Source organism: Arachis ipaensis, chromosome B5 (assembly GCF_059453495.1).
Source record: "Arachis ipaensis isolate K30076 ecotype BB chromosome B5, ASM5945349v1, whole genome shotgun sequence".
NCBI lineage: Eukaryota > Viridiplantae > Streptophyta > Magnoliopsida > Fabales > Fabaceae > Arachis > Arachis ipaensis.
Window position 1 is genome coordinate 139,125,378 of NC_142440.1, and position 26,891 is coordinate 139,152,268.

Sequence of the window (26,891 nt, forward strand, 5' to 3'; positions counted from 1 at the left end):
ATTTGGGTAGAAATGATACTAGCTTGGTAAAGCTATTATTTTTCGTTGAATTATTTTTTTATAGATTCTTAAATGCTTTGTTTAATTAATTAGCATACAAGCAAAAGTACTTAGAAATGAAGGGTTTGATTCAATGCTTTATTCCTCCGTAATAATACAAAATAAACTATAATTTAATGGTAAAAATACCAGGATTTGACACCCAAATGGATAGAATTTAATATTTAAGTATAAATATAAAAAATAATAAAAAATTAAAAAATATTAGTGATTACAAACTACAGTAATAGTTGACTGGTGTATTCAATTGATCATGCTTGAGAATGGCCAATTTTTTAGTCTTAGCAGCAGCATTACTATCACTATTATTATGACCCTTAGACGTGTGAAAGAGTTGCGACGGTGGTGACGGGCTGCAAATCGCGACGGGTGTTGTGGTGGTTGGTGGCACCGCGAATCGCGACAAGAACGACTCTGTGGTGGTCGACGGCGCTGTGAATCTCGAGGGAAGCGCTGCGGTGGTGGCAGGCTACAGATCCCGATGAGGAGGGCGCTGTGGTTGTCGGCGGCGCGGCGAATCGCGACGATAACGGCTCTGTGATGGTCGGCAGCGCTGCGAATCGCGAAGGAGGCACTGCGGTGGTTGGCGGTGGTGCCAATCGCAAGGAATGATGACGGGAAGAATAGTTCCAGTTGGGGTAGAGTGAGATCGCAGAGCGGTAATGTCGGAGGCTCTAACTTGGTTCCTATACTTTTCCTTCAAAAAAATTTTCGGTTTTTAAAATTATATTAAAAAAAAAAAAGAAAACACCCCTCCCCCGGCCCCTGTCCCCCCCCCCCCCCCCCACCCCACCCCAATCTGAGCAATCTCTCCCTCACACTTCACAAGCCAAACCTAACCTTGCTAAACCCTATCAGAGACAACGCCTGCAGCCCCAACCACCAGCCGCCACTCGCCGTAGAATCTCTGTTCGGACACATCGCCACCTCACCGTCGCACGTCGGTCATCTTGTCGCTCGCCTCTTCGGTCACCTCGCCGTTGCTCACCTCTACGGTAAGCACTCCTCGGCCTCCTCCCTCACTAGCCACTGCTTGCTGCTTGCTTGCTTCAGTGCTTCGTCAGTTTTATTTTTTAAAATTTTATTGATTTATTCTTCAATCTTCAATGGTTCTTCAGTGCTTCTTCTCTCGGTAGTTGTCGCCGTCGTTGACGCAACCAGCGTCGGTCACCTCACCCGCGTCCCTCTCCTTGCTACTTCACGGTTCGTCTACTTCGTCTCTGTCGTCGGTTCGCCGCCCAAATCGCCTTTCCGTTCTCCGCCGTGAGTGATGTCGCTGTTTGCTTCTTGGACGTCGTCGACGGTAAGCTCCTCGCCTTTAACCTCGTCGTTCTTCCCTGACTCCCTATATCGTCGACGTGGATTCTTCAATTACTCAAATTAATTTTGGATTCATCTTTTTTTCCAATTAATTTTAATATTCTGAGCTGAGTTTGTATTCTGAGTTTGGAATTGGATTATTTATTTAATTTGTTGAATGCTAGTGTGATTCTGAATTCAATTAGAATTCAATTTAATTTGAATTCTGAGTTTGGAATTGGATTCAATTTAGTTTTGGTTGTTGATGTGTTTTCAGTTTAGTTTGGATGCTGATTAATGGATTAGAATCCTAAAAACTAAATATGGTCATATGCTTTGGCTCTCTTGTATTCAGCAGGTTTAGAAATTTTTGTGTTTTGTAAACTTCTAATGACAAATTATGGACATTGTGAAACTTTGAAATTAGTTTAGAAATGAATCAAATGATTGAATTTGAATATCTGAAATTATATATTGAATTTTTAATAATTTTATTGTATATTTAATTAAACTAGTTCAACTACGGTTTGACTCCGGTTGGATCATTGAACTATTGAACCAGTCACTCGACCAATTCAATGGCCGGTTCGGTTCTCGCAACCTTGGTTCCACAGCCCGGAATGGCAGAAACCCCCGGCGACCCAATCACTCTGTCATACACCAGCAGCCGCTATGCGTTCTCTCTCTGCCGTTGCTGTTGCTATGTAATCTCTCTCTCTCTCTCTCTCTCTCTAACCTTTTGCTTTCTCTCCTCACACCGACGTTCTACCCACCAGCATCCTTTTCCGCCGACTGCGAACTCTGCTGCCGGCACCGCAATGAACACCGTCTCCTTCAGAAACAAAGTTTTGTGTTCGGATTCTTCATGTTCTATTAGTTATCCTTTCTCTTTCTGTTCTTCAGAAACAAAGTTTTGCGTTCTCATTCTTCATGTTCTATTAGTTATCCTTTCTCTTTCTGGAACATAGTTTTGTGTCTTGTTTTATTTTATCCAAATATTCGTTATTTTTTTTCTCTTCCTCTGTGAATTGAATTTATTTATTTTTAAACTTTATTCAATTCAGCTGGATGATTAAACCCTGCTGCATTATGATATAAAATAAAATCTTCTAAAAAAGTGAGAAGATTTGTTTCTTCGGCTGATTTTAGAGATTAGTTGTAAGTGAGATATGTGTGTTAACTCTTAATGAGATGAAAATAGTGTGATTAAACTTTATTCAATTCAGCGGGTGCTCTTTAATTGTTGTGATATGACCTGCCCAAATAGAACCTTAATTTTCTTGTGTATGACTAGATCCTACTGCTTTATGAAAAATTGAACCAATTAACATTCTGGAACCTTAATTTGCTTCTGATTTGCTTGTCACTTGAATGTAATTAAACACAAATGGAAGGATGAAGGCCCTAGTTTGCTTGTTTTGCTTGCCATTTAAGTTCACTTTACCACTACCATTAAACACAATGTAGTAAGTGTCTTGCATATGATGGGCTGCAGTTCTTGATTTATAATATCACACAGATTATTATTATTAATACATGAAAAAGTTGAGAAGTAGATGAAACACCATCTCTGGAATCATTTTGGAACCTTTTTGAATTACAAACTAATAGTTTACAATTAAGTGATGATGAGGAATAAAATGAGAAAAAAAAATTAGAAAAGGAGGAAACAAAGGTTGAGATATAGATTATGAGATAAAGGGAATTCTAAACAAATATTGATGACTAAAAGGTGATATTTGGATATGTATCATGTTGCTAAATGCTAAACTTGTGGGTTTTTATGTTGCACTCACCTGAATTTTTTCCTTCCGGTTTCAGGTTCTTGAATCACCTCTGAATAGATGCAGGAGTGTGTGAGGTAGTGAAACACTTAAATATCACTTATTTTTATAGTGAAACAAATTCACTTAACTTGGGTCATTATTATGTTTTGTGTGTATCAGTAGAACTAGTTCATGTTGAGTTAAAAATGTTATTAGCTAATTTTTTGGGGGAGTGAGAGAGAAAGAGAGAAGTTTTAGTGCGTTGTGTTGAATAATTCTAAGTTACATGGCTACAAGATGGCCAAGGGTGTTAACACCCACTTACCTTTCTCAGATTATAAGAACCCAAAAGAATCCTTCAAAGGCTCTTCAAATTTTCAATTATGCCAAAACCAAGTACCCTAATTACTCCCACAATGGTCCTGTCTATGCAACCATGATCAGCATCCTTGGAGCTTCAGGGAGGATCAATGACATGAGGGATTTGATTGAGCAGATGAGGGAGGATTCATGTGAGTGCAAAGATTCAATCTTTGTGTCTGCTATCAAGACGTATGTGAAAGCTGGGATGCTAGATGAAGCTGTCTCTTTGTATAGGGATATTCCTCGCTTTAATTGTGTGAATTGGACTGAATCTTTCAATACCCTGATGGAGATAATGGTGAATGAGGACCGGCTTGAATCTGCTTACCGGCTCTTTGTAGAGAGCTCTTGTGGCTGGGCAGTGAAGTCTCGTGTTCCGGCCTTGAACTTGTTTATGTATGCACTCTGCCAGAAGGGCCGCTCTGATTTGGCATTGCAGATATTCCAGGAGATGGATTTTCAAGGTTGCTATCCGAATAGGGACAGCTATGTGATCTTGATGAAGGGATTGTGCCATGATAGGAGGTTACATGAGGCCACACATCTGTTGTATTCAATGTTTTGGAGAATATCGCAAAAAGGTAACGGTGAGGATATTGTAGTTTATAGAACACTTTTGGATGCTTTGTGTGATGAGAGAAAATTCGATGAAGCTATGGAGATTCTAGGTAAAATCTTGAGGAAAGGACTGAAAGCACCCAAGCGATGTTATAACCGACTTGATCTTGGTCAGTGTCGTGATGGTAAAGATATAGAAGGCATTAAACGCTTGATTCATGAAGCTTTAGTCAGGGGCTCAGTTCCTAGTTTGGCAAGTTATACAGCCATGGCTGTTGATCTATACAGCGAAGGGAAAATCGATGAGGCCGATAAAGTTATTATTGAAATGCAGCGCAAAGGATTTAAACCAACACACACTATCTTTGAGGCAAAGGTAGCTGCATTGTGCAAGGTTAGTAAAGTGGATGAAGCTATAAAGGCAATTGAGGAGGACATGGTGGAAGCAATTTGTCTTCCAACTGCTAGAGTGTACACTATTCTCTTGAAAAACCTTCATAATCTCGGATTTTTAATGGCAGTGCTCAAGAGTTTGAATAAGATGTCAAAAACAGTAGGTTTCAATATTGACAAGGAAACTTATTGCATTTTGCTGGAAATGCTTTGTCATGAAAGGAGATATCTTGAAGCAAGCGAAATTATGGAGAAAATGTCACATAAATCATATTGGCCTTGTGAAGACAGTTACAATTCACTGATTAAGGGTCTTTGCAGTCTTGGAAGACAATATGAAGCTGTTATGTGGTTGGAGGAAATGATAAGCCAGGGAAAGCTTCCAGAAGTTTCTGTATGGTATTCATTGACATCTTTGTTTTGTGTCTTGGATAAGATGGAAGTGTATAATAAGACATTTAGCTGCCTAACAAGTTTATGATTCTTTTACTGTTGTAGTTGTATAATAACCAAATTACTAGAATACTATACTTCAAATTCTTTTATTTACTTTAGTGCTTCTCTATTAGCTTCAAAGACATCACATTAATAGAAATACAGATATATCATTTGATACAATTCTTAGTGTCTTGGCCCTTGGGATAGATTTTTGCTATGTTTTCTATCCACCCAAAATATGAGAATAATGTGGACGGATTTTCTCTGGGAATCAGATTCCGGGGAATGTTTTGGTTGCGGATTTGGTTGGTACATGATTCCTGAATCCTGAGAATGCTAATCTTAAGAATCAAACTTCCTGGGTTTGGTTGATAGTTATATATTGTAGGAAATATTGTGTTAATTTTTTTTAAAATATCCCGAATAATTTCAACTTAGAAATAGATCATTTTTACAACAAAATTATCAAAAACCATTATTTACCTGCAATTCTTCACATCATAAGCATCAAATAAATTAAAATTGCTGATGTAGGTGTCAACAATTATAAAACAAATTGTTGTGAAATGCTCAAATTGATATTTCATTTAATTTTAATGCTCAAATTCTTATTTTCTGATTGTATGAGAAACTGAATCAATGGTTCAAACTCTTACCTGAAACACCCTCTCTTTATGACAGTTCTTAGGTATGTCCATAATCAATTAATCTTCTCTCTAATGCTCAATGGTACTTTTTTTAAGAGGTTCTTCACTCTTCATTAATGTGGTGCTTTCTTGTAATGGCCAACCATGTCATGTGCATGTGGCAGGGTTGTTAACCAAAACTGCTGGATTTAAACAAAACTGCTGAGACCTTGGAGGTACACACAATGACTTTTCCTCCCTTTGCTCATATTAATTTAATTTAATCATCTATTCTATTGTTTGTTACTTAGATTTACTCTTAGATTTTTTATTTTATTATTGTTGTCTTTAACTAATGTTTTCTCATTTTAACGCTTGAAGCAAGAAAAGGCGTAAGTGTAGGGCGATATGTCGAGCAGGTTAAGCTAATGGATCCATCATGGAATAGAAACCACGGCAACAAACGGCAATCATCAACATGTAAATACAAGCTGCTGCTAACTTTTGAGATGACACAAATGGCAATGTCTATCAATGCAAACTGTGTATGTGGTAAAAGAGCTTGTTCTGATAGAGCTATGATGCCAATAATTTGATTTCTTACAATTAGTAGACGTAAAACTTGTTCATGCTGCTTTTGAAAGAGATCATCCATCTAGTAAGCGTTCTAGTGAGATAATACATCTGTATAATTCTTTTTGAGATTATGTGGTGATTTCTTATGTCCATATTTATCATCTCACTGTCAAACTTATACAAAGAAACTTATAGCAAGACTTTTCAATGTGAATTCCCTGCTAGAAAATACATTGCTACCTATTCAGTTCTAAGGTATGTAGCTTCTTCATTTGCCTTCAAATTTTGATGAGGCTGTGACATCTCTGTTAACACTTGTCTCTTAGTCCTTTAGCTTTAATATTTGTGATCTTGTTTGTCAATTATTGTTCTTGTTCTTTGATGGGGGACCCTTTGAGCTAAAGTGCTTGTATTTGAAAAATTTAAGTTGTATGTTTTTTTTTTCTCCAACTAACTGAACTAAGAATTGCTTAGAGAAACGGTCATAAAGGCTCTGTACCAATTGAATGATTAATCTGTCGCGTTTCATTTTAGAATTTGCTGCTGGTCAATAAGTTGCTATATACAAGGCGAAATCCAAACCCTAACACTTGCTTCATTGACCGAGTAAACTGACTTGTGCTTATTTCTTTTTTTTTTTTGGTTTCCCATAATATCTTTCAACCTGACAGGTTAAGACTAATCCGTCGCTGTACTTATTTATTAGAGCTCATTTGGATTAAAGTCTTTGATTGGTTACGGGGCCAAAGTTTGTGAAAGGAGTTTCCTGGGCTTTAATTTTTGTTAGATTATGCATCCACAGGGGTCTTGTAGATTTGTTTCTCGTACTTGGGCTTTATAGTTGACACGTTTTTTCCTTGTTAAATAGGTTGGTAGAAGAATTTTCACAAGCTATTTTTGATAATTGATAATAAAATTTAATATGAAAATTCAGGTGCAGTCGACTTCATGGTAAAAACTCACCTGAGTTTCCACCATATATGATAGATCGGATCACCAGATCACTAGTTCAACCGATGGATTACTAATTAAACCGGTTGATCCGGTCTAATTAAATTAAATATAAAGTTATAAAAAGATAAGTTTAAAATTAAAAGTTTAAAAATATGTCTCCACAAACACACTAACAAAAATTAAGTATTAATTCTTAAACATAACTAATATTACAAAAATATATAACAAATTATTCACTAATACAAAATATTTTTTCAATTTAAATAATGAGAGAAAAACAAAACACAATAAGTAAATTAAAGTTCAATGATGATTTATGACAAGAAAAAATTTAGCTACAAAGATGATTCAGCAACAAAATCATATTCTTTAAAATGACTGAAATCCTCTTAGCAATGACAGACTTGAATCAGCTGCATTTGTTGCAAGCCTTGCTGCCACTAGACTTGAGTTGTGTTCTTCCTCATCGAACCATCCTACTTCATTCCTCAATATAGTTACCATAAACAAATCAAATTTACATTAACAACATTATATGTTTGTTTTAACATCAATTACTTAGTATTGGTCACTTAATTAAGTGCTGCAAGCATTCTTCTAACTCTAGTGGTGAGGTTCATACTGAAAAAGTAATGTTGAATTAAATATGTAACAACTACATAGAGTCCAGCTCCAACATATATAAACACATACTCCTGGGTTTTCTTCTCCATGGATGCATAATTTCTATAGTAAAAATATTCAATCATGTTACTCATCACAATTGTAAATGTTGGACCAATGAATTCAGAGAGAACAGAACCAATGAATTCAGCTCATTGATAATTTTCAGCAACAAAAAATTTACCTCCAAATATAATTTACAGCAACAAAAAATGAGCTAATTCATTATTTCAGTAACATAGCAACAAATGCAACCACCAATGATGATAATCAGCAGCAACAAGTGATGATTTTTAGCCCAAAAAAATTAGCTTAGTCATATTTTCAGCAACAAATTCAACTTTCATCAACAAATTCAAGGCATAGTTATGATTTACAACAATGAAATTGAAATAAAAAAGAATATGGCCGAAGGAAGCTCACCTGCCCAGGGACCAACTGCAGGTGAAGGAAGCTCACCAACTGACGGCCAAAGACGATAACGACCAAATGCTGGTTCCGTCTGATTCTGCCGACGACAAAGACGAGCGCAGAGAAGGCGATGACTGAGTGCGAGATGGTGATGACACAGAACGCAAAGACCTTTCCGAGACAATGAGTGTGAGACTGAAAGAGAAGTGAGAGACTGGAGACGAGTCACAAGAGAGAATTGAGTGCGACACCGTGAGAGAGCTTGAGCGAAGGTGAGAGCGTTCTTCAGAGTTCAGAGAAGTGAGTGAGAGCGCTTGCGAGAGTGAAAGAAGCTGATTCAGAGTTCAGATTAGGGAAATAAGGTTGGGAGTGAGGGGCGTCCTTTAAGCGACACCGTTTTCCATTTTTTTAAAAAAAAAATTGAACATGACCCGGTCCGAGTTATATGAACCGGCCGGGTCATCGGTTTTTACAAAACCCGTCCAGGTGGAACCAGTTTTTATCGGGTTCAATGCTTAAGCGGTTTAATGAGTGGCTTGGTCCGGCCAGATAACGAATTTCCGGTCAAATCGGCCGGATCGAGCTGGGTTTGATAACTAGTAACGGAGGAAAACAAGAATTTATAGTTTGTGTGGGTAACGTTAGGGATTTAATCATAGAAAGACACCAAAAGATATACACTGAGGCAACATAGAATGTAGCTTAGGTAGGGTGGCACCGAGCCGGCTCGCATAACCACAAAAAAGTGGGTTGGGCTGAAAATTTGAGACTATCAAACTTAAAAAGCCCGTCTAATCTGCACCACCTAATCTGTGTACTTTTAGCAGGCTTCAGCGGGGTGGGACGGACTTTTCCAGTGGGCCAGGCTTTTTTTTTTGTCATACCTTTTTTTTTATAAATTTATATGTTGTTATTGATCTATAAGAGGATGAAGATGATAATTGTAGATGTTCTAAGTTATATTTTGGATTATGTTTTATGTTGGATTGATTATAAACTTGAATATGTTTAATTATATATTTTAGACAATATTTGTTTTGCTTTGGACAATGTTGATTTTATTATTTTGTTTCAGAAAACTTGGTTTATGATTCTATTTATTATATATTTATGATTATAAAGACTTTAATGTTTGTGAATTTAGAAATTATAATTTTTGTATGTCTTTAAAAATTATAAATTTATTAAAATGTTTGTGAAATTATATATATTGTTTAATATTTAATAAGTTATATAAAAAAAGAGATTTGGCGCGCTTGGTCCGCCATTAGGCGGGGTGAAAAAGGAATTCAAGATCGCCTCACTAGGCGGGGCAGGGCCGGCGGGCTTTTGGCGGGGTAAAGCAAGGCAGGCTTTCCCGTTTGTCACCCCCTAAGCTTAGGTTTAGGTTTTGTGCTGGCATAGTAACTAATCAACACTAAACCGTTCATAAGCACACTAGTAATAATTAGAAGAAAAAAAAATCATAAAACAATGGAAATCAATCATTAGTTGATTACTGTTGTGAGTGAATTTGATATGAGCCCAAAGTACCAATTTTGACCTAATGGAAGAGACTATGGATGATGAAAGGGTGAATGGGTCGAGTAATTCAAGTCCACAGCAGAAGAACAAATGGAAAAGGTGGCCGCTAGTTTGGATGAAGGACTATGAATCGTGAAGGAATGCATAGTAGGAGAATAATGCTTGAGACAATAGCAAAAGTTAGTTATGTAACCACCTGGTGGAGAGAGTCATATATAACAGGAAATGGAGTCACAAAAGGCATGTAGAAAATATCATATATTCTTGAAGAATCTACCTTACTTTAAAAGAGAATCATTGTCATATCTTCAACATCCATATAATTCACACATATTTTTTTTAATTCTTCTTATTTGATGTTATTGCTTATTACTGTGATTCTTTGTGTTAGTTGTTGATTCTAGAATTATTTTATTCGTTCTTGCCAAGGAGTACCAAGTGGTGTATCAACTGGTGCTTTCGTTGAGAGGCCAACGATGGCAGAAGGAACTCTCTTAAATCAGTTGGAGGAGCTCACTCTCTCTAACAAGCACGAAGTTGAAACGTTGAGTCAGGGACTTGTTGAGGCTAATGACCGCATTACAGAGACACAATCCGAGCTTACCACCATCGAGAAACTTCTTCGTGAGATTCTGAAGTTCAAGACCAAGAGCAATGATCAGATTTAGTCAAGGGAGGAATCAGTGATTGGATCTGGTTCGGGCTCACCAAGCCTGCGTAGGGAACCGCACTGGCCACGCAAGTTGAAGGTGGCCAACTTGCTTATGTTTGATGGAGAGGGGGGTAGAAGACTGGGTCTTCAGATCCCATCAGTATCTTGAAACTTTTGGCATTCCCGTTGAGTAGATCTGTGTATTTTCCTTCAATCTCGTCGGAGCCACGTATGAATGGTATCATTGGGGAGTCAACAATCACATTGCTTACACCTGGGAGACCTTTCTTGACGTCTTAAATTCTGATTTTGCCAAGAACGTCTTCTTTGACCACTGCATTGCTCTCAAGGAGCTGAAGCAAGTAGGATCTGTGGAAGAATACCAATGCCAGTTTGATGAGCTCAGCAACCATGTAACTAGGCTGAGTGAGGAGTGGATCATAGCCCTCTTCATTGCTAGACTTCAAGAGTATTTGAAGTGTGAATTGTTATTGGCCCAAAATGCATGAACAGAAACATGCAATGACCCTGGGCCTATCCAAGAGCAATGTAACTCAGTACAACCCGTCAGCCGCTTCTCCAACCCGATTTGCACCCAACAGGTCCCTAAACCCGGTTAGCCCCAATCTGAGAACTGCAACACAGAATTCCACTCATGCCGCTTCTGCATCAATCGTATCTCAAGCTTCTTCTCCCTCATCCAGGATGACCCCACTCTATTCAAGAAACTTACCATCACTGATATTCGCAAGAGAAGAGAAAAAGGGTTGTGCTATTATTGTGACAAAAAAATTAGCCAGGCCACCGTTGTAAAGCCGCTTACCAACGCTTGGTTGGTGAAGATGAACTTCGCGAGTTGTTACAAGAGAAGGCAGAGGAAGAGACTGGCAATGCTGGTTCTAATTCTGAAGATGAAGGGAATAATGATGAGCATTTGACTCCGAAAATAAGCCTCAATGCCCTAGAAGGGGAGTTCCACCCTGAAACCCTCTGCGTCCAAGGTACTCATGGGAATCATCCTCTGCTGACTTTGATCGATGGGCAGCACTCATAACTTTGTGAAGGTTTCAGTGGCTCGAAAGTTGAACGTTCCTCTCACACCAACTCTGACCTTGCAAGTGATGGTAGGCAATGGGAATTTTATCCATTGCGGGGCAAAATGCATTGGGTTAGCTCTCTCGGTGTAGGAGTATGACTTTGCGGTAGATGCGTATGTCTTGGATTTGAAAGGAGCATACGTGGTTCTAGGTGTACACTAGATGATGAGCCTTGGCACCATTCAGATAAATTACATGGAACTGTTTATGAAGTTTAAGGTCTCTGTCAATCGGGTGATTTTCAAAGGTGAGAGGTTGTTAAAGGAAGTTAGCCTCAACTGTAGATAACTGAGGAAATTATAGGAGAGAAAAGTTATTGCATCACTATTCCACTTAGAGGCTGTTGATTCTGGAAACAATAAAGATGAGCTTACAGTTGATGATGATGAAGTTCAATAGATACTCGAGAACTTCTCAGGACTCTTTGAGGAGCCAATACAGTTGCCACCACCGAAGATGGTGGATCACTTTATTCATTTAATACCTAGGAATGCACCGGTGAGTGTTAGACCGTATAGATATCTCCACTTTCAGAAAGCAAGGATGGAAAGACTTGTTGATAAGATGCAAAAAATATCATATATTATTGAGGAGTCTTCCTTACTCAAAAAGAGAATCATTGTCTTATCTTCACCATCCATATAATTCACACATATTTCTGTTAATTATTCTTATTTGATGTTATTGCTTATTACTGTGCTTTTCTATGTTAATTGTTAATTTTGGAATTATTTTATTCGTCTTGCTAAGGAGTACCAAATGGAGTATCAAAATTAGAGAATGTTAATCATTCTGTATAAACTCCTCAAGCAATGAACAAAACATAAGAGGATGTGAGTAAAGTATATGTTTTTCTAGAATCATATATGTTCTGATCTACACTAAAAAAAATTATATTTTTTTGTATTTTGCTCATATTATATTTTTGTTATAGAAATTGAATCAAGAGAGTGAAGTACTATCACCAAAAGATTTTAGAAGTTGATCATCTGAAGTAAGTAATAAAAAAGTATAATCTTTTGATGAAGACTTTGCATATCATGTATCAAGATTATATGTTAAGACAATGTATAATTAAAATTCATATGCTATGTTTGATACTTTATTTTTAGTTTAACTTTTGATTTTTCATGATTATGTATGAAGTAAAAATCACGTTATAGTTGCAAAATTATAAAATGTTAAGAGTTATTCTGACAGCAATTCGATAAAAATAACAATTTCAAGAGTTATTTTAAATTATCTAAAAATAATTATTTTAATTAAGTAGAAACGACAGTTTTAATTTTTAGTAGTCATTTTAAACAATCTAAAATCGACATTTTAATTAGATAAAAATAACGGTTCATCCGTCTTTTTAAACGATAAAAAATTGCTATTTTAACTTAATAAAAAACAACAATCTCAATTGTCATTTTAAACAATAAAACTATCATTTTAACTCGATAAAAATGACGGTATTCAACTATTCTTTTAAACAAGCAAAAACTACCGTTTTAACTATGTAAAAACTATAGTTATAAGAACTGAACCGATGATCGAACCAGTCAGGCTACTGGTTTATTGGTTTATTGATTCAACCGATAAGTTACTGGTTGAACCGATAGAACCGATCCTATGTAAATAAAAAATAAAAAATAGTCAAAAGTCTAAAAATAAAATTTAAAATAGATATCTTCACTAACATTTTAAAAACAATCAAATTTCAACAAATTATAATCAACAAGTTATAATTCAGTTATCATTAAATAAGTATATAAAATTCTAATATTTTTTCATAATAAATATTTTTTTAATTTTATTTTCATGCTAAAATAACTATTTTTTATTTCAATAACTAACTAATTAGTTTATATTTATTATATTATTTTTATTGAAATTAATATTTAATAAATATCATATAATCATAAATAGAATAATGATATTGTAATTAATAAAATATTTGATATTTTCATTTATATATGTTTACTAACATTTATATTAATAATTATGAATAATAAAAAATATAATTAATTTAAATATAAGTGAGTATAAAATAAAAATAATATTAACAAAGTTATTATATGTTTTACTATATAATTAATAATTAGCACATAAAGTAACAAAGAATAATATAGTTTAGTGGCAAGGGAGAGCATGCAATAACAAGAAGGACCTAGATTCAAGCTACATTTTTAACAATTTTAGAATTTTCTCTAACGCGGTTTGGCTGGATTGATTCTAATTGGTTTTGGATGGTTCTCACCGGTTCTAATTTTTAACGGTCATAATACTGAATCGGACCAGTTAACAGTCTAATTTATCAGTTTTCCAATCGAATCGGCCGGTCCAATTCGGTTCTTACAACAACAGTTGTAGATAAAACCGTCATTTTAATATAACAAAAACAACACTTTTAAACTCTCATTTTAAACAGTAAAAAACTATCGTTTTATACTAATTGAAAAAAAAATGCCGTTTTAAAATGATTATTGTGATAGTTTTAAAAAAATCGTCATAACTTCTAAAATAATACTTAAAATTACGGTATTTTTTAAAAGAGTAATATTACATGTTTAAGTATTTTTATGAATTAAGTTCAACCAAATTAAATAATAAAAATTAAAATAATATTAGTCATAACTCATTTTTATTATGTTAGACTAATTTGGTCGGACGAGGATTACGTGGCGGACAGTGGATACAGTGAGTCTTCTGATGGTGGCGATGAGGATGAGTTTGTGCCGGAGACACCTGCAGGGGCTGTGCCGCGCCATGTGCTGCCTCCACCTCATCCGATTCGGCGCTAACGGCTGTGCCAAGTCACTATCACGGTCTAGATCTGGACGCCATGCATGAGAGGATCCCGGTTTCTGACACCTGTGGAGTGGATTACAACCTAGACGGTGGTGTGGAGTTTTGGGTCGGACACAGGTTCAGAAGCCGAGAGGCGGTGCTTCAAGGTGTGAAGAACTACAGTATTTGCAGGAGTGCTGAGTACCGGGTGATCGAATCCGACCGGTTAAAGTACCATGTGCAGTGCCATCAAGTCGATAGTGGGTGTCAATGGAGCCTCCGTGTGGCCCTTCGTCAGAATCTCGGATACTGGTAAGTTCAAATTTAATTGTGAATTTGAGTAGTTTTGTATGATATGCTATTTTGGTTATAGATGATTTGTAAGAATAAATTTTTTGTTGTGATTAGGGAGGTTCAGAGGTTTGGTGGATCACACAGCTGTCTGGCACCCACCATGTCTCAAGACCATCGTCAGTTAGATAGCAGTCTCATCTGCAGAGTCATATTGCCCTTGATTCAGTCCAACCCGTCTGTGAGTATCCCGGTGTTGCAAGGTGCGGTCCAGGCAAGCTATCACTTCAAACAGTCATACAGAAAGGTGTGGATGGTAAAGCAGAAGGCAATTGCACGAATCTACGGTGATTGGGAAGAGTCGTACAACAAGGTGCCGAAACTGCTTCAGACACTGCAGAGTTGTTTCCTCGGCACCATATGTGACCTACGCGTCAAACCGTACTACGAAGGACACCTCATGGTGTTCGACTGCTGCATGTTCGACAAAGTATTCTGGGATTTTTCGTCATGTGTCGAGGCCTTCAAGCATTGCAAGCCATTCGTCTCTGTAGACGACACGCATCTGTATGGTAAGTATGGTGGAGTGTTGCTTATAGCGGTGGCGGAAGACGGCAACAACAACATACTGCCAATTGCTTTTGCCATTGTTGAGTCTGAGAGCACCGAGTCATGGTCATTCTTTCTTACTAATTTGGCGCCACGTGACCCCACAAGACGGCTTACTGGTTATATCTGACAGATCTCAGGCCATCAAGGCCACCCTAGGAGCCAATGATAGCGGGTGGTATCCCTCTATAGCATCAATCTCACCTATCAAGATTTACCGGAGTCTCTGGTACCTGCTGCTCTCCATTGAATTGCTGTTTCACCTGATCAACGTGGTGAAAGCGGACGATATTAAAGCACAATACGGGAACGGCTAACAACCATCTCCCCCACTCCTCCTCCTCACGAAACCATGGCGGACACAAAGCCTGCAGGGCGGGGTCATCGTAGACTCTCCACGCAAATTGAAGAAAGAAAGTTTTCAATATAACACAAACACAATTATTATAAGAAATCTCTCGAATTATCCATATAATAAGCACAATAAAGCATACGATATCTATCTAATTATCCAAAATAAAAACATACGTATTTTACAACTAACCTCTTCGAACCGTAGCCGGTCGAGGGAAATCCTAAAACGCAGGACCCTAGCCTCATGCTGATCCCTGCTCTGCTGCGGCAATCCAACCAACCTAACACATCGAAGGAGAGCATAAAGGGTTCATTAATTAACATACCAAAAGATTTAATAAAATTATTTAACTCAAATACATAAAAAGACATTTCTCACCTTGCAGCCAGCGGATACTGATAGACGCCTCTATCTGGTGGACACCACTAGAAAAATCTCTGATAAATTCAGGACATCAACAACGGAGTGCAGCCAGCGATATCCGTGACGCCCCGCTGAGCCACCAAAGAAAGGGACTGATACGTCCAGGCCAGCACAGCCGAGCCCCAGGAAAATGCTTTACACTCTGCAAAGTCCCGGAGCAAGGGTAGCCATCGAAGGTGCACCAGATTGTTGGACTTGTCGGTCATCAGATACCCTTCGATCAGTAACATGATATAACACTTGGCGTACTGTCGAAGAGTCTCGGGATCGTCTGTCTGGGGCATCTGGCGGACACGATTCCGTAGCCACACAAGCTTCAGGGTGAATGACTCCTTCCTCTGCGTCGCCTGATGTGCTGCCACAGGAGGCCTGGCACCGAGGAGCTGCTCCACCAACACCCACGTCTCCTTGGCATACCACCTACCAAAGTCACAGAGGCACCCCCCGACGGGGTTACCGTGTGCGCGTAGGCCTAGGTGGTACACCACATCCTGCAGGGTGATAGTGACCTCATCCCACGAGAGATAAAACCTGTGCGTCTCTAGACGCCGTTGCTCCACTAGTGCTGAAATCAGGGAATTGTCAAAAATAAAATTCCTGAGGGGCATGGTGTCGCTGAATCCAGCCTCATCCAGATACGGGACGATGGCGTCCGGTGGAGGTAAAGTATGGCTCACTCGCCGGGGCAGTAGGAGGCAAGGCCTCTGAATAATGACAACCAAAAATAATATTTAAATTATATAAAATCATTAATAACTTATAGATTATTTTTTAACATTTTAAAAAATTAATTTTACTTTTGATAATATTTATCTCTCAAAACTCTCAAGATTAATGATTCTTATTAGACTAAAGTATCGTTTTTGTCCCTAACGTTTGGGGTAAGTCCCAAAGTTGTCCCTAACGTTTGAATCGTCCTATTTAAGTCCCTAACGTTTCAAAACTGACTCAATGTTGTCCTGCCGTTAGGGATCCGTTAACAGAATTGACGGTGGGACAAAATTGAGACAATTTTGAAGCGTTAGGGACTTAAATAGGACGAAAACGTTGGGGACAAAAATGATATATAAAAATAAATTTTAATTTTATCCTTCAATAATATCAATTTTTTACTATACATAGTATTCAATTATTTCTTAATCACATCTAAGTAAATTACACTTAATCATATTACTTTCATTTTAAATAAATTAATTTTTTTTATGATTTTACTCTTAAAGATTTTTAGTTATCATGAAATGTTTGTAGAAGGACTAGTATATAAACTTGTAGAAAAGAAAAAAATAATATATATACAATAAAATACAAATTATACCTTTTGTCTCTAATGTATTAAGATTCTTTAAAATTATAAAAAAATAAATTATTTAAAATGAAAGTAATGTGATTAAGTGTAATTTATTTAGATGTAATTGAAAAATAATTGAATACTATATACAGTAAAAAATTAATATTATTGAAAGATAAAATTAAATTAAAATTTATTTTTATGTATCGTTTTTGTCCCTAACATTTTCGTCCTATTTAAGTCCCTAACGTTTCAAAATCGTCTCAATTTTGTCCCGCCGTCAATTCTGTTAACGGATCCCTAACGGCAGGACAGCATTGAGTCAATTTTGAAACGTTAGGGACTTAAATAGGACTATTGAAACGTTAGGAACAACTTTAGAACTTATCCCAAACGTTGGGGATAAAAACGATACTTTGCTCTTCTTATTATTACTTTTATTACAAATTAAATAATATAATACAACAAAGTAAAGTCTTAAATTTCTAATAAAATAAAAATATTAAAATTTATTAATGTAAACAATGTTATACTATAATGGCATTAAATTTATAAATACTAACAACATAGCACAGGAATAATATAGTTCCAAACTAATAATATTTATGTCATACCAACCTAGCACAAGGGGATAGAATTCTAAATTAACAATACAGACCTAACTCCTAACTCATTTACCAACGTTCCAGATCTTTATGACTACCCTAACAATGGCAACATCATTAAATTTAACAACCATAACGAAATTAACCTCGAAGTCGGTCGCCCCGGCGTAATGTGTTGTCTCGTTCAACCTGTTTATGTCCCCGTCATTCCCCACTTGGCGCGCCATCACCGTTTGGGTTAAATGTATAGTCAAAAAGGGTTAAAAGATGAGAGAAAGATGTTGACAAAGTCAAATTAGGCCCGGAAGTCGGCTGTAAACGACTTCTATATATAGGCGCGCACATGCCATATCTCGTTTACACTGTAAATGAAATATACACGTGTCATACTGACGTGTCATCAGTAGCGGATCTTGAAACAAAATTTTGGGGGGCCAGATAGAAAATAATTGTTAAGATGCTTTTGATATGAATCCCATTAAAGATAAATTTATCTAACATCATTTCTCTGATTTGGGTGATATTGTCAAATTTAAAGCTGTTTTTTAAGGTCTCGTTCCAAAGAATTAAGGTCAAACTCATCAGATGCAACTCTTTAAACTTTTAAAGCTTGTATCTCACTTTCTTCATAAATTATTAAAGTAAAAGAACTATCTACAAGTGTTGATATTATAAAAGTTATATGTTCTCCTTCTTGAATATTAGCCTTCCTCTTAAAAAATTGTATCAATTCTTTAGTTTTTCACGATTATTTTATATAAAAATTTGAATATATATCCTGTAAAATATGTAAAAAAGAAGTTAGAAGAACAAATATTAAAATTTATAATATTTATTGAATTTTTTATCAATTTATACAAATACAATAATATTAATACTTATTGAATATTCTAATATTTTTTATCATATAAAAAATTAAATTAAATAAACAATAAAATATAAAATAATATCAAATTACATAAATAAAAAATACCTAATTTTTTATATTTGAACTCAAAGGTAGAGGGAGTATTATTTATTGAATAGAGATGAAGATTGAACTTTAGTATTTTAAGTCATAATAAAGTATTTGAGCCAACTGAACTATTTTTTATTTTTTGAAAAAGTACTACTAATTTTTTTAACAAAAGTTTGGGGGGCCATGGCCCCCCTTTGTAACACCCTCACTACCAGAATGTCACGCTTCCAGCTGCGCCACTCTGATAGCAAGAAGTATTACGACTATTTTACGTACTAAATATTAAAATAGGAGCATGTGACTCAATACCGTATCGCTGATTTCTTTAAAAACCGGAAATAAATACTTTATCTTTAAAAAAAAAAAAAAACAAGCAGGTATAGATTCATATACAAAACTTCTCATAATATCTTATAATATAATATATATAAATCATACAACTCCTATCCCTCTTACAAAAATTATAATAACAAAGACGAGGGAAGAAAATAATCTAATTAATTCATCAACATATAAAACCGAACGGATTTTAACTCTTCTTAATGCTTCTTCATCCGGTTCCTGAAAAGGTAAAGCTGTAGGGAGGTGAGAACCTAACCACACGGTCTCACCACGGAGTTTCAAAGTTGTCATAAGAAGATATTTTATAAGAAAACTATTTTCAAGCTCAGTGATTATCATTGCCTTATGAATCTTTTAAAAACCAATAGGTAATCGTTCAAAACCTTTTCAAAGAAACAATGTTTATTCTTTCAGAAATCTGAAACTTTTCCTTTCTTAAAAGAAAATCTCAATCAGAAACTAACCACACAATCAAACAACACAATCATTAATTCAGCACCAAGATTCATTCTCAAATGTAGCACGCCAGGACAAACACAGGCAAGACAGACAAAGAAAACACAAGTAGGTAGCAGTTACAGCAAATAGTTCAAGTAGCAGTTAAGAACAGTTTAGCAATTAGACAAACCAAAACAAGTTCAAACTCAAGCAAAGCATACAAATGCATATGATGCATGCCTATCCTATGGCTGATGAGGCTCATCTGTCGGTTATCCAGCCAACCCGACAAGTCTGAATTGTCCTTAGACTGTCCCTTGACGTGCATCCCCAAGAGCCTATGCATAGCTTTTCTCAAATAATCAATATTACTCAATGGGGGTAAACATTCCCAAGAATTTATATAGTGCCCGGTCACACTTACGTCGTAGGGTCAACAGAGTATCGAGTTTTCAACCTGGTACACGTGGTGGCAAGCCACGGCACTTAATCCAGGGAACCTCGTATCTCAGATATTTCAAATTCATAAGCCATATGAATAATTCAAAGATCATATCTCAACATTCTCAACATTCATAATCATTCATTAGTCCAAATCTCATTTCTAAATTCATTCAAAAACCATATTTCAGAGAAAATTCTCAATCATCCTTCTTTCCATTCCGTTCACTAACAATTCCCAATCCAAAACATAACTCTTCCTTTGATAAATGAGATAGTTTTAAATCATATAATACTTAAAACCCTTTTAAAATAACTACTTTCAATGAAACTTCTAATTTTATAAAATTTCGGCAGCATTTCCTCTAAAACTCGAATACTGCCACCCTTTTCGGGTCCCATCCAAACATTTCTCAAACCATTTCCAAATCTCAGTCACTTTCCAAAATTCAACCAATTCCAGTATCAAATATTTTCAAACCAGACCAATTCCAATAATAAAACTCTTTTTAAAATCAAACCAGCTCAAGTATTAAATCATTTATAAAATCAGACCGACTCAAAATCAAACCGCTCTAACTTCAAACCAAAGAAAACCACTTCTCATAATAATCAAGTAAATAACTTCTCAAACCCATTTTCTTATCAACAATCGTACATTACTCAAGCAATCAAACAACCAATAATCCAGTTCAACAAACCGTCACATCCACAAGACAAACATAATCGCAGAAGTATATCTTTTTGCATCAATATCTATTTATCACAACTCTGTAATGTAAAATATATTTTAAGGAAAACCCCTACCTCGTCTCGTCAAAATTATAACTCAACGCGTCAACGGAACTATTTCTCTTAACCCAAAACCAACAGCAACCGCAAACTCAGTCCTGGTCACTTTCGCAGCACTCACAGCAACTTAAAAGCGACATGTAACGCTCAAAACACGACCCTACGTTACCAGAGCTTCAGAGTTTATAACCAAAGATAACAGAATATTAACACGGATTTCCGAAACATAAATACTTACCGAACTAAGAAAATGAAACAGCGGCGGTCGCTGAACCGGTTTGGCGGCAGCTCCGGTAGCCACCTCGAACGGCAGCGGCGACCAGAACTCCGGCAATGGCGACTGAAACAAACATACAGCGATGATTAAGCTCCCGGAAATTCAAAGGAAACGAAAACCGACTTAAAACCTTATCGGCGGCAGCAGCGGCGGTAACCCCGACGGCGGCGCTGACAACGGCGGCTCCCTCCGGTGACTACCCTACCACGGCGATGGCAAGGAAGCCTTGGCAGCGGCGGCAACAAGCTCCTCTCCCGCGGGCTCCTTCTCTCTCATGCGTTTGGTTCGGCGGCGACGGAGATCTCTCCTTCTGCCCGCGACCAGCCTCGACGGTGACGTACTCAGAGGCGGCGACGATCACACGCGCAGCGGCAGCAGCCCGCGATGATGACGATGGCGGCGGCTCTGCACGGTGACGACGAGGGTTCCACAGACGGCGACGCCGCCGTCTCCCCGCGCGGCTCTCTCCCTCGGTTTTGGGCTTCCTCGCAATGGTGACGAACGGTGCGGTGGTGGCTCGAGCTGGACGGTGGTGGCTCGAGCAGCAGGACGCGGTGGCGGCGCGCAGCTGCAGTGGCGGTCTCCCATTCCTCCGGCGCCACTGTTCCTTCCTCTTCTCCCTTTCTCTTTCTCAAACCCTCTCTTCCCTCTTCAGCTCTCTTCTCTTTCTCTCAGATCTCATAATATATAATCAAAGGCAACTACTAAGGCCTTCCACAATAAAAATTTTCTTCGTCTTCATCGCAAGCACCAACAGCAACACCCAACTCAATTTGGTGCGTGTGGGTGCGACTGAATGGAGTACTCTACTCCTGCGCTACTAATACTAATATTACTAATAATAATAATAATAATAATGATCTACTAATAATAATAATAATAATAATGATCTACAACAACAACAACAATAATAATAATAATAATAAAAAATCTAATTTAATCTATTAAAATTATTTTAAAAATGTTATTTGATTATTAGTTTACTAATTGACTTTTAATCAAATATTTTAATTTAAAATTGAAGATAATATAATTAATTTTCTTTGTTTATAAAATTAAAGTATTAAATTCTAGAATCTCTATTATTTACATAAATTATATAAAATTCTTATTCTTTTACAACTGATAAGTTCTATAATTTAAATATAGAAAATTATTCAATAATTATAAAATTAAGTAAAATTTTTAATTTAATTGTCAAAATTTGATTTAATTACTTTTAGTAAAATAATTTCTAAAAATAAAGTATTTAATGAATAAATAAATTGTAATTAACTCGTAACAATTTTTTTTAAATTATGGGTCTTACACCCTTGTTTCAACTAAGTTCCGCTACTGGTGCCATATCTCGTTTACAGTGTAAACGAGATACACGCATTGTCATCTCGTTTACACTGTAAACGAGATATGATAAGAGAATTTAAATCGATAAATTTTCTAAAAAAAATTATTTTGATAATATTACATTTATTTTATTTATTAACATAAAAAATCCTAGTTGTGGCTGCTCCTACTATGAAAACGTAGGATTTCTTCAATAAAATAAAATAAAATAATTAATATGGATGGGGAAGTTTTGTCCATTAATATTTGCTAAAGTCAAAGGCAATAATATCTCAGTATCTCTCCTACAAGAAAGTTTCGGTGTGTAAAATTCTGTCAACTAAAATGCATATATACCTATTAAGTGTTGCTTCTTAAATATGCGTGCTTACATTTATACTGATTCGATTAAATGCAAGTTTGATCTTCTAATTGTGGGACTATCCAAAATCTATGTTACTCTAGTTTATTAATGAAGTCTAAACCATGTCTACGAATTTTCTCATCCTAAATATTCTACTTTTTAGCATATCCATTTTCATATCCTTGTCTTTTAAGATTTAGTTCTAAAAATAAGATAAAATAAAATATTAAAAATAAAATATAAAAAATAAAAATATAAAAATTAATCTTTTTATATTTTATTTAATAATAAATTAAATATAAAAATAAATTTAAAAAATTTAATTTATTCTTATTTTTTATACAAAAATTTAATAAAAATAATAAAAAATAAAAAATTTTATCAATATAGTAGTGTTTTTTTAGTCAAAAAAATAAAAAATATATTAATTTTTATATTCATATATTATATATCAAATATAATTTTGTGTTTTCATATTTCTATTTTGCTGTATATGTAAACAAGTACAATTTAACATAACACGATTTATTCGAGAGTTTACGAATATTTAATAGTGTATAGACTCAATGTAAATAGAAGTGATAAGTTGTTTTAGGTGTTTTTACATCAATGTGATCCAAGCAACACATTCTAACTCTCCAAGTCAAAAACAAAATTTATTTTCTTTTTGTTATTTTCTTATTACATATTATAATTGATAAAACTTTTGTAAACATGACAAATCTAAACACATACATGTTATATCATTTCTGCCAACTCCCATTTATTTATATTGAACGGAATATGAATTTATTTTTTATTTATATGAATAATATCTCAAATTAACTTTTAATAAATAAATCAATCTTTATACGAAATTGTGATGTTATAAGTTAACAAATTTAATCAAATTCGTCACTATTTTTGTTTAGAAAAATATACAAAAGTCACGAAAAATTTAAGATTGTCAAATCAATCCATCTAAGAAGGTGAATTCTATTAGGATTTAGGAACTAACAAAACAAAATCTTATTTGATGAGGACTAATTTGGCTAATATGTCAATTTTGACCACTTTGTTAGAAACAAAAATATCTTACTAAAATCCTTTTGAAGGTTGATTTGAGATGTTAACAACTGTATTTACAATATTCGTCTTTATTAATTATTTTCTCATAGAATCATATAAGCCATGACCATTTTATTTTGGATTATCAAACGGACTAGTTTAATCTGTTTAGATTCAACCCGCTTAAATTAAAAATTATATAGGCTGATTCGTTTTATCTTTTGTTGTAAAAAATATAAAATAAAGAAATATAAGTAGAAGACTCTAGTACCATAATTACTATCTCAATATAATAAAGATGATTAATATATTTACTAATATTATATGTAAAGAGTGAGAGAGAAGAATATTCAAAAATACTTGTAAAAGAGAGAGAATTGTATTAGTAATATAAAAGAGAGAGAAGATTTGTTATTGCTGTATATAGTTTCTCAGATTGCTTCACTATTTATAGGCGTGTGAAGTTTACAATTTCAACTTCATTAATTTATGTTTGCCATGAGAAGCTGAGCCATTCATTATTGAAATCAAATTACGCCCATATTAATGATGGTCATCAACCTCATCTTTTATCCTTATCACAACACTCCCCCTTGGATGACCATTTAGGATTATGCCTCGTTAAAACCTTACTAAAGAAAAACCCAGTGGAAAAAAACTTTAGTGAAGGAAAAAGAGTACAATATCCTTTGTGACGGGGACTGCCTCATTAAAAACCTTGTCAAGAAAAACCCAATGAAAAAAAATCTGACCAAGGAAAAAAGAGTACAGTCTCCCCCTCTTGTCGACATCATTTAATGTCTCGAAATCGGCGCATCCCAATCTCATGTATCAATCTTTCAAAGGAGGATTTTGGGAGTGACTTTGTAAATAAATCTGCCAGATTGTCACTTGAGCAGATCTGTTGGACATCAATTGTCCCTTGATTTTGAAGATCATGAGTGAAGAAGAATTTGGGAGAAATATGCTTTGTTTTATCACCTTTGATATATCCGCCTTTAAGTTGAGCAATACATGCTGTATTATTTTCAAACAGGACAGTTGGAGCTATCTTCTGATCAACCAGTATACATGATGACAGAATATATTGGATCACACTCCTCAGCCAAAAACACTCGCGACTAGCTTCTTGTATCGTCAGTATTTCAGCATGATTAGAGGATGTTGCTGTAATTGTCTGTTTCGTGGACCTCCATGATATAGCTGTACCACCATATGTGAACAGGTATCTTGTTTCAGATCTTCCTTTTGTGGATCAGACAAATATCCAGCATCTGTATAGCCAACTAATTGTGACTTGGATCCATAGGGATAAAACAATCACATATCAACCATTCCATGAAGATATCGAAAGATCTGTTTGATTCCACTCCAATGTCTTCTGGTTGGAGAGAAACTATATCTTGCTAGTAAATTCACAGCAAATGATATATCAGGTCGTGTGTTATTAGCAAGATACGTTAGCGCTCCAATAGCACTAAGATATTGTACTTCACGACCAAGGATATCTTCATTCTCTTCTTTAGGACGAAATTGATCATTTTCCACATCTAAAGATCTTACGATCATTGGAGTACTTAATGGATGTGACTTATCCATATAAAATCTTTTCTAGATCGTTTATGTGTATGTCGTTTGATGAATAAAGATCCCATTTTTTGTATGCTTGATTTGCAGGCCGAGACAAAATTTAGTCTTTCCAAGTTCTTTCATCTCAAACTCTTCTTTTAGAGTTTTTATAATTGTTGGAATCTCTTCAGGAGTTCCAATGATATTTAAATAATCAACGTACACAGCAATTATAATGAATCCAGATGTAGTTTTCTTTATGAAAACACACGGGTAGATATCATCATTCTTGAATCCGTTTTTGGCCAAATACTCAGTAAGACGATTATACTACATTCGTCCAGATTGCTTTAGACCATATAAAGATCTTTGTAATTTAACTAAGTATAACCCTTGCGAATATTCACTGGATGGTTTAGATATCTTTAGTCCTTCAGGGACTTTCATATAGATATCCCGATCTAATGAGCCGTACAAATAGGCTGTTACCACATCCATTAAATACATATGCAGTTTATGATATGCAGATAAACTGACCAAATAACGCAATGTTATCGCATCCACTATAGGGGAATACATTTCTTCATAATCTATACCAGACCTTTGTGAAAAACCTTGTGCCACAAGTCGGGCTTTGTAGCACACAACTTCATTTTTCTTATTTCGTTTTCTCACAAATACCCATCGGTATCTGGTGCGGTATTTACAACCACACTTACTAACCGGCAAGTGCACCGGGTCGTACCAAACCAAGTAATACCTTACGTGGGTAAGGGTCGATCCCACGAGAATTGATGGATTAAGCAACAATAGCGTTTGATAGGATTAGTTAGACAAACAGAAAATAATGTTTGGGAGTTCAAAAGATATTAAAAAATATTAAAAATATTAAAGACAGGCAGATAAATAAATTGGGAATAAAATATGGAAAAAATAGTTAAGGTTTCAGAATTATCTATTTTTCCGGATTAATTTTTCTTACTAACTATTTTAATCATGTAGGATTTAATTTATGGCAAACTATATGTGACTAGACCCTAATTCCTTAGACCTTCCTAGTTTCCTCTAAAATTCATCAACAGCCAATTCCTTGGTCAATTAATTCCAATTAGAGGGTGATAATCAATTTCTAGTTTATAGGCCACAAAAACTCTAATTACCCAAAAATGAAAGGATTATATGTCACGTATCCCGTTAAATCCAGAAAATTAAAATTTAGGAGAAATTGTTTTCAAGCTGTTGTTCAAGTAAAGAGCTTTTCCAAGTTTTACAAGAACTCAAATAGAAAGAGGGTCATACTTCCGTTCCACCCAAATTCATAAGATAAAGAGCGAAAACAATTCTTAAAATATAAATCAAGACATGAATTAAAATAGAAAAATAATATTATCAATCCATACAATAGACAGAGCTCCTAACCTTAACAGTGGAGGTTTAGTTGTTCATAGAAAAGAGAGAAAATTAGGATTGTCAATTATATTCCCCTGATGTAGGGGTGTGCATGGGCCGGGTGAAACCGGGTTTGATGTGACCCAGACCCAGCCCGAAATATATACCGGGCCTATTTGTTAGACCCGAACCCGACCCTAGACCCGATGAAACCTATACACTTTT

The 26,891-nt window shown here is 35.5% G+C and overlaps 2 protein-coding genes and 1 long non-coding RNA gene across 5 annotated transcripts; 2 read left to right on the forward strand and 1 right to left on the reverse strand.

Annotated features, from left to right (window-relative positions):
* The first annotated feature begins 292 nt into the window (after window positions 1–292).
* EMB3101 (Tetratricopeptide repeat (TPR)-like superfamily protein) lies at window positions 293–6,391 on the forward strand. Of its 3 annotated transcripts, XR_015883746.1 has the most exons (6): window positions 344–719; window positions 919–1,055; window positions 1,179–1,363; window positions 3,181–3,220; window positions 5,689–5,739; window positions 5,885–6,391. XR_015883746.1 is itself a non-coding variant. In XM_016347902.2 (4 exons), the coding sequence occupies exon 4, from the start codon at window positions 3,412–3,414 to the stop codon at window positions 4,918–4,920; it is 1,509 nt and encodes a 502-aa protein (XP_016203388.1). In that variant the 5' UTR covers window positions 338–1,055; window positions 1,179–1,363; window positions 1,875–2,063; window positions 3,181–3,411; the 3' UTR covers window positions 4,921–5,057. The 3 variants fall into 3 exon arrangements, 2 of the variants coding, with proteins under 2 accessions (XP_016203387.1, XP_016203388.1); XM_016347902.2 differs by lacking the exons at window positions 5,689–5,739; window positions 5,885–6,391 and adding an exon at window positions 1,875–2,063 and having other exon boundaries at window positions 338–1,055; window positions 3,181–5,057; XM_016347901.2 differs by lacking the exons at window positions 5,689–5,739; window positions 5,885–6,391 and having other exon boundaries at window positions 293–1,055; window positions 3,181–5,057.
* An 864-nt stretch (window positions 6,392–7,255) lies between these two features.
* LOC110262512 (uncharacterized) lies at window positions 7,256–8,452 on the reverse strand. The gene is made up of 2 exons (XR_002347138.2): window positions 8,120–8,452; window positions 7,256–7,512 (listed from the first exon to the last, which is right to left on the reverse strand). It is a non-coding gene; the product is annotated as an uncharacterized LOC110262512 (long non-coding RNA).
* A 5,758-nt stretch (window positions 8,453–14,210) lies between these two features.
* LOC107641096 (uncharacterized) lies at window positions 14,211–15,185 on the forward strand. Its single transcript, XM_016344602.1, has 2 exons — window positions 14,211–14,467; window positions 14,564–15,185. Exons 1-2 carry the CDS (start codon window positions 14,211–14,213, stop codon window positions 15,183–15,185), a joined length of 879 nt encoding a protein of 292 aa, XP_016200088.1.
* Window positions 15,186–26,891: the final 11,706 nt, after the last annotated feature.

What these genes read in the sequence shown, in the direction of transcription:
- EMB3101 (XM_016347901.2), top strand. Translation starts at nt 3,412, where the DNA reads ATGGCTACAAGATGGCCAAGGGTGTTAACACCCACTTACCTTTCTCAG.
- LOC107641096 (XM_016344602.1), top strand. Translation starts at nt 14,211, where the DNA reads ATGCATGAGAGGATCCCGGTTTCTGACACCTGTGGAGTGGATTACAAC. An exon ending in CGTCAGAATCTCGGATACTG is followed by an intron (nt 14,468 to 14,563) that starts GTAAGTTCAAAT and finishes TGTTGTGATTAG; the next exon opens with GGAGGTTCAGAGGTTTGGTG.